Below are 12,213 nucleotides of genomic sequence, written 5' to 3'. Positions count from 1 at the left end.
CAGCCATCAATCATGATAAAAATATGAATGACTGCTAAAGTGTTCATGCACTACAAGCTTGCTCATGGACAAAGGTTATGGAAAAAACTTGGAGAATAGTCCAAGCAAAAGACAGACAACGGCTTTAGGTGACCTCATTTGTCTCTCCAAAGCAGAGGAAAGACTGTAGTTCTCTGAATCAATAGCTGGAAACCACTAGACAATGTCAAGAGCAAACAAAAAAGTTGTTGTCCAGAGCTGTAAAGTTTTTTTCAGAATTAAATCTCCATGGGTTGCTTAGGAAGAGGCAGAGGAGAAATCCCCACAGGTTTCCAATCCCCTCCATCAAGAACTCGGACAAAACTCTAGGAAAATTAGCACTACTTGTTTCTCTACCAGTCAGTAAGAAAAATCTTCTATTATCTAAAGAAAAATATACCTCATTGTCTCAGCTGAACCAATTCCAACAAAAGCTCTTCTTTTTCTGGAAAGAACCCTGAAAAGGGTTCTTAATATGTATTACAGTTCAAAAGATTTACAGGGACTCAGCTAAAGCTTCTGATTAGGCTACTGTTCATAGAAGCATAGCCTATCTATTCTAGTTATTGTGTTACCTTTATCTTATATGCCATCAAAATGGATCCAAAATGAAAAATAAACTTTTCAGAATGACAAAAAAACCAATTTGGCTCAGAATAATATCTGTTAATTGTGAGTTGCAGTTTGTAGTATAACAGGAGTATTTGCAGAATGCTGTTTTGACAATGAAAATAGGAAGTTGATTAAATGTGTAAAAAGTTTAAAGTTTATTTATGGGGAAGCCCATGGAGGAAGGAGACCCTACTGGCACTTCCCAAAGCTCTGTGCACAGCCACTCATACGCATTTGTTCACCTTTGAGTACAGTCCAGGGACTGCATTCAGTTTCTAAAGAGGCATTTGTTGTCTGAAAAGCATCCCCACCTCCTCTGGGAGGAAAAGGGTGACAGACTGGCTGGATAGATAAATCCTTCAGACTGGATTCAACCTATGGACCACCTGCTATGGACTACACTGATATATCTGACGTCCTGCATATTTCCAACTCCCTCTAGAAGAATATATGGCATATTAACACAATGTACCTACGAAAGTAACTCAGACAAGTCCAGGCAAAAATACTCAGATATCAGAAGCAAAAACACAGTGTTCCATTTCTGGCAATCTACCTTGATTTTTGGGAGGGTCAGTTTTCTAGCTGCAACACTGTTATTTCTGGGATCTAAGATGGGTCATTCAAAGTTTGGGTCACTAAACTTTGTGTCACCGAACATGTTGTGACATGTAAATAGGGAAGTATGGGTGTTTTGCTCTTTACCTCATCCTTGCCTTAGGTTATACGGGTCTCAAGACAAAACAGTTATCTCTGTATCTAAGCTTCCTCTATTGGTCTGCATATGATATCGTTTGTATCAACAGGCTGTACTTCTTGAAATAGTGAAACGGTGAGCTAAAGCTGAATTTTGGTTCAGGAATATTCTCGCCTTTGCTTTGGTTATACATTTTTCAATTTTAAAAAGTTCTCTTCTAGATTTCTTTCTACAGGCATCTGCCAAGATTGTTTCCCACGTAACATAAATGTAATTAGCTCAAGATGTCAGTGAGTTAAAGAGAAGGAAAGACAGTGAAAACCCAACAACTGCCAGTGTACCACACTGTGGAGCCATAAAATTCAACAGGTGTGATATCTGCATTGAGAAAAATTGAACTGAAATGCAGAAATTAGAGGAGCAAAATACTTATAATCTATTTACAAAATCCAGATGCAAGTTGTTACAATACAGAGAGAAAAGTCAGGGGAAAAAAGGCATAAGTAGATTGCTTTTATTTGATATTCATACCTAGATCACACTGAATTTTTAGGTTTTCTGTCTTTTGCAAAGTTTATAAAACATTCTGTTTCTTTTCCACAGCCACAGCACTGGCTGCAACAGAATAAATCCAGGACTTAGTCTGAAGACCTGCCAAGCTACTAGGGGGTCATACTGTCCTAAATTTTCATATCTATCATTTCAGATTTTTGCATGTCAAACCTCGTGAAGTCCAGAAATCTACTCTTTTAATTATAAATGAATGTCTCTCCTGAAATAAAGTTCATTCTTTGCTGAGAACAGCAAGAGGGAAGTAGAAAACATGAGGAGCTGGAGATCACTTAAAAAAAAAAAAAAGACACCATCCAAGATGATTCATTATTAATTACTTAAAAAAAACCCCACAAGTTTCATCCTATACATTGTTACATGTTAGTGCTGGATCTTATAATTTTGGATCTGCAGATTTTAGGCACTGCAGAAACTGAAGGCTGCATACATAGCTCAAATTTTGGAGAAAAAAACAGATGGGTGCATACAAATAATACCTTTAAGGAAACAAAGGAAAAAAAGGAAAACCAGGGCTAAGTGTTACCATACCTACCCGTCTTCCTTCTAGAAACTTAAGAGCTGTGCCAATGTTGGCAACCCAGTGAATTCTCTTCAGCTGACGTCCCTGCTCACAAGGCTTAAAGGTAATGAACAGATTAAACTCCAATTAGTTTTATGCCAATTTGAAAATGAAGTTCCAGGTTATCATCAATGCCTATGTACCTACCATAGTCTGATTTACATGTAAAAAAGCCCCTTGGAACAGTCAAATTGTCAAACTGTATATCTGCATATACCAATAGGGAGGACTGACACATATAGGGGACATAAACATGATACTTCCATTATAAAAAAGTTATGTATGTCTTAATAACCTCAGGATGCAAGCTGTTGGCTTCAGTCCATAAACATCATCCAATCAGAGAACTGTTTTTCTTATGTAAAATAAGCTACTACTATTTTTATATGCATGTACATACCTATATATATATACATGTGTGTGTATTTGAGAGAAGGTAAAATTCCCTCAGTGAAATATTTTTGCCTGCAAAGTATAAGTCAAAGTGATTGTTATTTTAAAAAATCATTCTGCAGTGAAGATATTTTACCTATGAATTTTCATCCCATCTCTCTAATACCTTAATGGCAATTAAAACACCAGCTATCACAAATTCCCACTGAACAATGAATTTTGCTTCAGACAAGTAGGCTAAAAAAAGACAGAACATATCCTAGGCTTCTAATACGCTACAGTGGAATTAAATTCCCCACTGAATCTTATATTGTAATGCAAATACAAAACTATTATGATTTAAATTCCTGTTCATGATGTTACAAATGGGTTTAACATGGGCCTGCTATAGATTCTGAAACTACTCTTGCAGTTACTACAGGATATCATATCAATTTAAAGGTTGTATATACAACCTTTAAATTCACCAGACACTGTTCCAGTTCTGGAATATCTCTCATCTTACCCTAATTAATATAGGCAGGATACAATCCAATGAATTTCATTGTAACATGTGCCATCGTTAAAATTCCTTTCCTATTTTACTACTTCTGATTTGCCACAAGAGGGAGGCTTTCTATATTAGACTAACAGAAACAGAAATGGGTATATTTCAACAGAATAGAAACCCTTGAAAGTACAGTTTTTTCCCATCTTAAAGTAAAATCGTTTTTGTAGTTTGATTTACTACCTAATCTGGGGTTTCACCTGCAATCAAAACGGAAGTGAAAACACGAAAAAGAGGGCACTTGCAAATTGCCTGCATGTAAGGAAACTGGCAACACCTGGAGCAAGCTGGATGACTGTTGCACTACTCCTTCAGATGCTGTCATCTGATCTGCAAGCTGGTGTGGGGAAAGTCAGAGCCCTTGGCCTAAAATCCTTTTGTTTTTCTCCTGTGGAGAAAACTATCCTGGCTCCCGAGAGATAGCCTATTTGCCATGTACACACTGTCCCCCCTCTGTACAAAACTTGGCTGTCAAAAAGTCATTTGGCATCATTTAAGGTTCTTTACATTAGCAAAGCAGCTGTCAAGGCAAATGGATATAAGCCCCCATGAAATGTGAGTGGCTAGTATTTTTTTTTTTTTCTGAGAGAAAGTTGTAAATTTAACAGGAAAAGACTGTCATTTTTTCAAGATATATAGAAATAGTTTGCAGTTTAGACTTTGATTGTAGTAACATCTAGATGAACTGCAAAGACTAATACAAATATGCAATTTTTATGAACTACTATGACAAAATTAATAAAAAAATGCATACAATCAAGAATAATCTGTAATAATCTGTAATAATATTTTTGTAGCCAGATAGCCCATTCTGTAAAAAACTTGTTTCCCTATGTAGCAATACGGTTTTTTACATGATTCAAATACAGAAGCTTATTAGAAAATTATATCCTAGAGAAGATATGCAACTATCTTTTATATTTAGAAGGAAGGAAGTTCTTACCAACTTCTGCCCTGAAAGAACCTCCAAAAGGGCAATTAGCATTACCCCATCTTTGATGTCTTCAAACAGATCATTCACCAGCATGGGAGGATTGCGCTGGAAAGGGAGAAGACTTCAGATATTATAAAGGCTCACCAGTATTACATCCTAACTCTTTTCCCTTCAAACAGAACCACAAAGAGAGTGGCTGGTCCCCTTCTTTGTGTTTTATAATGTTTAACACCAATGTATCCTTTAACCATCGCTTTGCCACCACATTGTTTAACTACTTCGCATTTCTGGCACAGGACTGTAACACTAGATGCTTTCTGCCACTGATGATACAATGGAAAAAACCTCCTTCTCCCTGAAACAAGCAAAGGAACACACCAACAACTGCCTCTGAGTCTACAGAATAACACAAAACTTACAGATCTATTACAGTCACATGTCAATCTATCAGCATATTTTCCCTAGTGTTAAGTATGTCACAGAAATTTCACTCTCTCAGTCCGAGGAATACGAGGAGCTGTAAGAAGGAAAGATCCCTAGAGCAGCGTAGCTGGTTGAGCAGTGCTGCTACTTTCTCACAGCTGACAGTTGTTACACTGAGTTGCTGTATTTCCTCTCCTCCAGGCCTTGCAGGCTTCTGGTGCTGTTAGCACTGTGTCAGCTCCTACTCAAGACAAATTGCTCAGCATATGCCTTTACATTTGCAAGCACAACAATGATGATACTGAAAAATGTGTAAATAGATGATCTTTTAGAAATTTTAAATAGCAAGGTCACATCATAAAGCTCTGTATTTTTAAATGCATCTCAGTTTGTGGAACTACCGCTCTCAGCTGGTCAGTACTTCAATGATCACAAAATGTCTCTTAGAAATAAAAAGTTTAAACTTGCTCCAGCTGACATATAGCTCTGCCCTCCACGAGCTTGTGAGCATTCATATACCTTTTAAGGATAATAATGATTACAATAATAATAATACCTGCTAATTCACTAAAATGACAATGAGACTAAAAAATTCTTGAAACTACTTTAGATTTAATAATTTGCTTTTGGGATACTTGTTAAAAAGGGTGCTTGTACAACAACTTACCAATGACTTTTGTTGTGTAGAAACAGAGATTTGAAAAGATGACCCTAATAAATGAAACACTGCCCTTGAAAAGCTAAAAATGCTATAATAAATCAGGAGAAAGCAAAGGTTTCTAGCTCCCAAAATCAAAATGTCCTGTCTTAATTGTGTATATAAAATAAAGCAGCACTACAACTCATTACAAGGGTATATTTAGTCATAGTTCTTTTTTAATTCCTAGCAATGCAATAGATAGTGAATCATGTTCTTCCTTAATATAGCACTAAAGAAATCAGTGGAGCAAACAGGTCACTGGAGATTGATTTCTCCCAGTCTTGAATCACAGGCAGTTGACATAAATGCACTTAATTTTCCTCACCTTCTATGTTATCATTTCCCATTTGAAGTTTGGAGCAGCTTTGGTTTTATCAGTATTACCACATGACAAAACACTGAAGAATTATGTGCTAAAATAATTTAGCCATAAAGACAAGAGGATTATAGCAGCTGCCACCCTAATTCAACAAGATGTGAAAGCCTAAAAAAAAAAATCTCACCACCTATCTAACTGCCTCAGTAGTGGGGGGCACTTTTTGTTGCTGGAAGGTTGCATAATTACAAGTACTGCCACTGTTTTAGCAGCACACACCATATACCTTACAGCCAGTAAAACAGGAACAGAAAGTAGATACAACACCTGTGCCACAAGATCTCTTGTATGAAACTCCTCTAAGAGGGAAAATTAGTTATTTATACAGATTGCCAAAAACATTCTCTGTAACACACTTTATAATAATAATGTTATTTACTGCCCTGAATGTGTTAACACCAAATTACAAGGAGATAAGATGCTCACTGTGTTTCATAAATCACTTGTTTGGATTTTTTAATACTCGAGGCACATAGCCTCGAATTTACCTTATTATTATGATTCCAGTCACTCTCAGAAGTATGGAATGAGTTATAATTTCAGTGGCATATATAAAAGAACAGATTCCTCTTTTACATAAGTATAGATACCAATCTTACTTCCCATGCTGATACAATTCAGAAAGATATACATACACTAGCTAATACTGAGAAGTTCATACAAGTTATTTATTGTATATGTACGATTGCACAGGCTTAAGGTACTTAACTGTTTTTCTAGCAGATCCTCCACTGAGATCAATACATTATCTTCTGCTGAAATGGGGAAATACCTACTGCTTGAATCCATAAATGTCAAATGAAGTGAAAGGAGAAAATGAAGCTGTACACTGCTTATTTATTAGCCTCCAGAGAAGAAAGGTTTTGATGTTGTTTTTTTTTTAAACTGTATACAGTTAGCATCTATTGAATACTTTTTAGTCCAGAGACTTAGCAGTTGCCTTAATGCACTGTCAAAATACTAACTGTAAATATGTAAAAGCAGGGAACAAAAAACTAACTTAAAATTTTGTAATTTTGTAATTAAAAAAAAAATTAAAAATAGCAAAAAATTGTAATTTTAAAATGTACTCCAGATTTTGCCTTTTTGCACGTAAATGTATAGCCTTAGAAATGCCGTCAACTGATATGATCCTAATACATTGAATTTTGAATGTTGGAAAGCCTGTGCAAAGAATTTAATTAAGTCATTTTTCAACCAGGAAAAAAGAACATTTAAAAAGTATATGAAGTAACCTTTCAAAATCCTGTAATACTAAAGAAAAGTTGTCAATTATAAAATTCTTGAACAAAATTCTTCAGCATAACTCAGAATATACTTCAGTGAACAATCAGACATTAAGTTTACAACTTCTCAGGTCCACACTATGATTTCAGTTGCCTCAGTATTTGATTTTGGTTTTTTGCAAGTTTCTTCAAGAAAGCAAAATAGCAAAATAAGAGTAATGATCTGTTACATACTGCATTGCACAAATTCTATTAAACACTCATTTATTGCAGCATACGCAATCCCAGTAGTGTGCAATGATACTTAGGAACAGGTATGTCACAAAGAGGGAGGCACTCAGTACCAGTAAATTCATGTGATCTGTAGGAGGAATATGAATTAATTGAGAATGAGTCTTAAAGGTTATTGAACCTGGTTTTCACCATATTAAATATTTATTTAAGTAACTGTATTATTTAAAACTGATCATAAATGAGAACTGAGGAGGAAATGTTTTGCTTAAACTTCTTGCTGTTACAACTTGTCTAATTTGCTGTAGTCTTCAGGAAAAACTCTGAATGACTTAAAGGACTGAGCATTGGTACATATAAAAAATATTTAACTGACAAGCCTCAAAAAAAGAGATTTGTAATAGACCTGAAATCTCTAGAAATTCCTCCTCTGACACAGTAATAAAAGTTTTGTAAAATCCAAACTTCACATATTGAACCAACGTACGTTTCCTAAGCTTCTCTCTTTTATTCCAACACTTTTTCTTGAATTTATTTTTTCATTTGCATCTTTGCTACAGGAATCTTTTCCTTACACCCTGTACCTAACTTCTCTAATGAATAAATTCTACTACACAAATAGCAGTATCAACATCATAATGAATGCCAATGCAAACACTGAAAATTATTTTTGCTACATTAATTTTGAAATAATGATTCAAAAACCGCTGAAGAAATGTATGAAAGCCTATCCATGTGCTCAGACAGGAACAAATCTATGTAACTACTGAATCTGTCTCTATAGGGAAATATATGTGAGAACAGCATGGAGAACATGAAATTTCCATTACTCTGTAATAGGTGGCCCACTTCTCCACCACAATTTAATTCCTAAATCCATAAGCATATAGGTTTTCATACTCCTTGCTGTTAGTGACTATTTTTATTACTGAAGTTAGAGAGACTTGGTCTCTAAGTTTTACATGATTAATTTCATCACACAAATAACTTTAGCATTCACTGTTTAACATTAGAGGTTACATGCAAAACTAGTTGAAAACACACAGTAACTGTTGAAGCAGAAAAACTACCAGTCAAATTTTACTCATCATGCAGTCAAGATGGACATCAGCTTATTTTCTTTTCTGTATCAGTGACTCAGATACCGGGAGCCTCTGTTTTCACGTTCGAAAAGGGCAAAAAGGATTAGCATCACTTAGTTAATTTATGAAAACTGATGAGGTTCTTACAAGACCAAGTTACATTGTAAGAACAAACTAACACAATTGACAGCACCATGTGTGAGAGCCATAAGTCTTGATATACCCATTTCTTTTTCCCTCCTTTCTTTTCTATAAAAGATATAATTTTGCAAATTTAAATGCCTTAATGTAAGTTTTAGCTCTCAGGTTTAATTCACTATTATATAAACATTGCCTAAGTATAACCAAAAATGTTCACCCATTCTTATTTTTATTTTATATCCATCCTCTGCTTTTGTTTATGTGTGCATCCTCTCAATGAACACACACAAAATTAATAGTAATTTCTTTCAGTAAGTATTGCTGTTCACTCTGTTTAGTGACTTTACAACAATACTTTGGTGAGTACAAACACTTAAGTTATCCCTACAACTGGGAACAAAATGTTATTTGATTGGGTTAAACCAATTTACAGTCTGTGTTCCAAAGCTTTGAAACTACTGTTCCCCCAAACTTTCACCAAAGATGAAAAAGACAATAAAAGGCACATGCTTCTGCTGTTTCAGAAAGTGACATGTTTTTCATCTTCTTTACTCATCTAATCCACTACCTAAAAAATTGGCATAGGTAATGAAACAAAAAATATTTAAGTAACTGCTGGTTTGAATGCATGTTATGTCTCCTTTTGAAATATTTGGCGTGAATTTGTTTTGTATTTTAAACTCAGACTTTGAAAAGATGCTTTAAAATATAATCAGAAGCGTACTCAAATTACATCTATGCTTTGAAGGCTGAGACTGAGAGGAGGGAGGACAGTTCTACACCGTAGAGAAATATGAATAAATAATATGCAATTAGAAAACTTCTCGTCCTGTTACACATGCATATCTCATTTATCATTAGTAGAACTGCATAGAGGCACAAAAATTAAAGAGGATGGCCAGAAGATAGAATGCATTCATTTCATAGATTGTGTCCCGAATTCTGCCAAGTGGCTGGCAGAGAAGAGAGGTGATTTCCAATTGATGACTCTCACCAGATTAGTACTCAGAATCACAGAACAGATACAGTTGGGGTTAGGGAGACAGATAGCAGAGGGACAGATGCAGCCTAGTGCTAACAGCTCACCCAAAATAAACCTGCACTATGCTACCTGCTAGTTATCATACTTGCAGCTCTTTCCTCTGTGTTCATCCCCTATGGGTGAGGGCACAGCTTGCACTAAGGCTGTTTTATTTCCATCTTTCTTTAAGTTGTCCTGTAACTAGCTTATGCCAAGTCCTTTACCTGTCTTCTGATTGTTCAAAAATATACCTTTGAAACAGGAATTTTAAAAAGGTAGCATTCTATTCTAAGAGCAAAAGAGAATAAAAAATTCATACCTTCCTCCTATTGCCTTTCATAAAATTCAATTCATAGAATCATAAAACCACATAGGTTGGAAAATAGCTTTAAAATTAAGTCCAACCACTAACATAACACTGCCATGTCCACCACTGAACCAACTCCCCAAGGGCCACATCTACATGTCTTTTAAATACCTCCAGGGATGGTGACTCAACCACTTCCATAGGCAGCCAGTTCCAGTGCTTGACAACCCTTTCGGTGAAGAAATTTCACTGGTAGTCTTATTGCATTTTTGCTCATTCTTATTTATTTGTATCCATATTCTCAAACGCACTTTTAACTTTATAGCTGAATAGCTCAAAAAAAATAGTTTTAATCTACTTGATACACTTGGTTATTGAATTAGTTTCTGTTTCAATTAGAGCATGACTTTTTAGAACAAAAACATACATTAAGATTTTAAAGATAAGCAGGGAAGAATCTTTTACTCATGGCAAACCCTGACAAAGAATCACACCCTGCTTTATATTCCCAAGCTATGAATTGTCGTTGGTTGTACCTAACACAATCAAATCAGTTCTGCATTTCCATTTCTTTCAAATCATTACTCTTCACAACGTCAAAAACCTTTTAAATCTCCCTTTTAAATCCTTTCTCCTTTTTAAATCCTCCTTTGCTCTACTCAACCAACACAGTGTAAGGATGACAACTCTACCTTAGTAGAGTTTCCTTTCCTTTGCTGTCTCTAAATCTGTCTTTCAAATTGTTACAGTAAACCCCATCAATCTTTTATTAGAAAACATTGATTTCTCCTGGTTTTGAGGTTTCATGCACTACTTTTTTTCAAAAATATTCAAATTCATTCATGATGGAACATTTCTCCAGATAGCATGGTGTTGAGTTACAGACACTTTAACTATAGTTTTTAGTTTTTTCTTATTTCCTCCTATTACTTTTTCCATTAATAATTTTACTAGATTGTCAAAAATCGCAATGAAAGAAACCCAAAGTTTTCTAAGAGTAGCCAAGAAATAGAGAGCCAACTTGAAATGAAATTACTATTAATTTTAAATGTATATACTGAATCAAATTCAGCACACTTGTTGTGGATCAATGGTGAAAAACAAAGACAAAATTCAAATCACCTTTCCCCAGGCTCAACTGTACTTCTTCACTCGCAGCTCCTCTACCTGACAGTAGTGCAGGATGTTCTCTGCTGTAAGTGTGAGCCCAGCACTTCACAGTGTTCCTTGCTAGACACCATAGACATAGATGCTCCATATTTTATTGGGTCAAAGATGAGAGCAGGATGCAGTCAATACTGCCTAAAAGTGGGTCTCCTTCCAGGATTTTTCCTTATCACATTTCAAATGCTTCCAGACAATGGAGATGTTACAGATTTCCAGTTTCTTTTGAAGCAATCAAAACTAAAAGAACATTTTACAAAAATTGAATAGCCTAAATATTGAATTTTTGGGTTACAAGCCAGAATATGAGTGCAAGGGAGGTCCTGGTAACTTCACAGACCCACCAGTACTCCCTACAGCTGTGACTGACTCAGAAAACATATTTCCACACTTTCAAAAAACATGACTAATTGATAACTATCATGCTGAGATTCATCCTCAATCTTGTACAGATGATGGAGGTTCCTTTTTAAGTTTATGAAATACTGTTCACACAAATCTGACATATTCTATACTCCAGGGCCACTATAGGCATAGATAAAAAGGTATGATTATTTAAAAAATAAATTCAAAAGCCATGCATTACCTTAGCCAGATGAGTATTGATCCATTTCGTGAAAGTCCTTTTCTGGACTGACTCTTGCTCATCTGAAAATAAAAGGAAATCAGTTTTATTAGACATCACTGGATACTTTCAGATTTACTGAAGCATAATATTCCCACTATATATTCTTGAGACAGTCAATTTTGCCTGTAATACTTCATATTATTACAATAATGCTCTGATACTTGATTATTTGAAGAGTTTCATGTCAAAGTTCAAGTCTTAAAAAGCCAATGATCAGTTAGAAATGATTTCAAATTTGAATGCCAAAACAAATTTGACTTCTAAGTCCATTCTATACTTACCCAAGGTGTGAACACCTAGAACTTCCCTGTACTTTTTAACTAGAATCCATGTCTCTGACAGTCAAGTTGCTTTTATGTTGAAAGTCAGCTAGGGCCTTAGAAAAAAATACTCTTAGCATGTATATCTGAAAATGTTTAGAATGTTGAATTAAAGATTTTAAATTGCATTATCAAACTTATTTGTCCTCTGGGAGATCCTGCCAGGAAGGAGCCATTAGCTAATTCAGGCAGTTTCTATATGCTACTTACTACCTCCCTTACCCCTTTCTTGAAGCAATTGCCTGATTTATAGTGAATTTC

The 12,213-nt window shown here is 35.2% G+C and overlaps 1 protein-coding gene across 19 annotated transcripts in view; it reads right to left on the bottom strand.

Annotated features, from left to right (window-relative positions):
- SYNE1 (spectrin repeat containing nuclear envelope protein 1) overlaps positions 1 to 12,213 on the bottom strand; it is a 306,594-nt gene that overhangs the window by 237,739 nt on the left and 56,642 nt on the right. For all 19 annotated transcript variants that reach the window (XM_039385717.1, XM_039385719.1, XM_039385731.1 and 16 more), the window contains 3 exons: positions 11,591 to 11,652; positions 4,343 to 4,438; positions 2,433 to 2,516 (listed from right to left, as the gene is read on the bottom strand). In XM_039385717.1, the coding sequence (XP_039241651.1) occupies positions 2,433 to 2,516; positions 4,343 to 4,438; positions 11,591 to 11,652 (242 nt within the window). The remainder of the gene's footprint in view (positions 1 to 2,432; positions 2,517 to 4,342; positions 4,439 to 11,590; positions 11,653 to 12,213) is intronic.

The sequence above is a fragment of the Pipra filicauda genome, unplaced genomic scaffold (genome assembly GCF_003945595.2).
Source record: "Pipra filicauda isolate LSUMZ 115617 unplaced genomic scaffold, ASM394559v2 scaffold42_size3861933_pilon, whole genome shotgun sequence".
Classification (NCBI taxonomy): Eukaryota; Metazoa; Chordata; class Aves; order Passeriformes; family Pipridae; genus Pipra; species Pipra filicauda.
The sequence above is the reverse complement of the archived record's forward strand: the minus strand, read 5'-3'. Positions and strand labels throughout refer to the sequence as shown.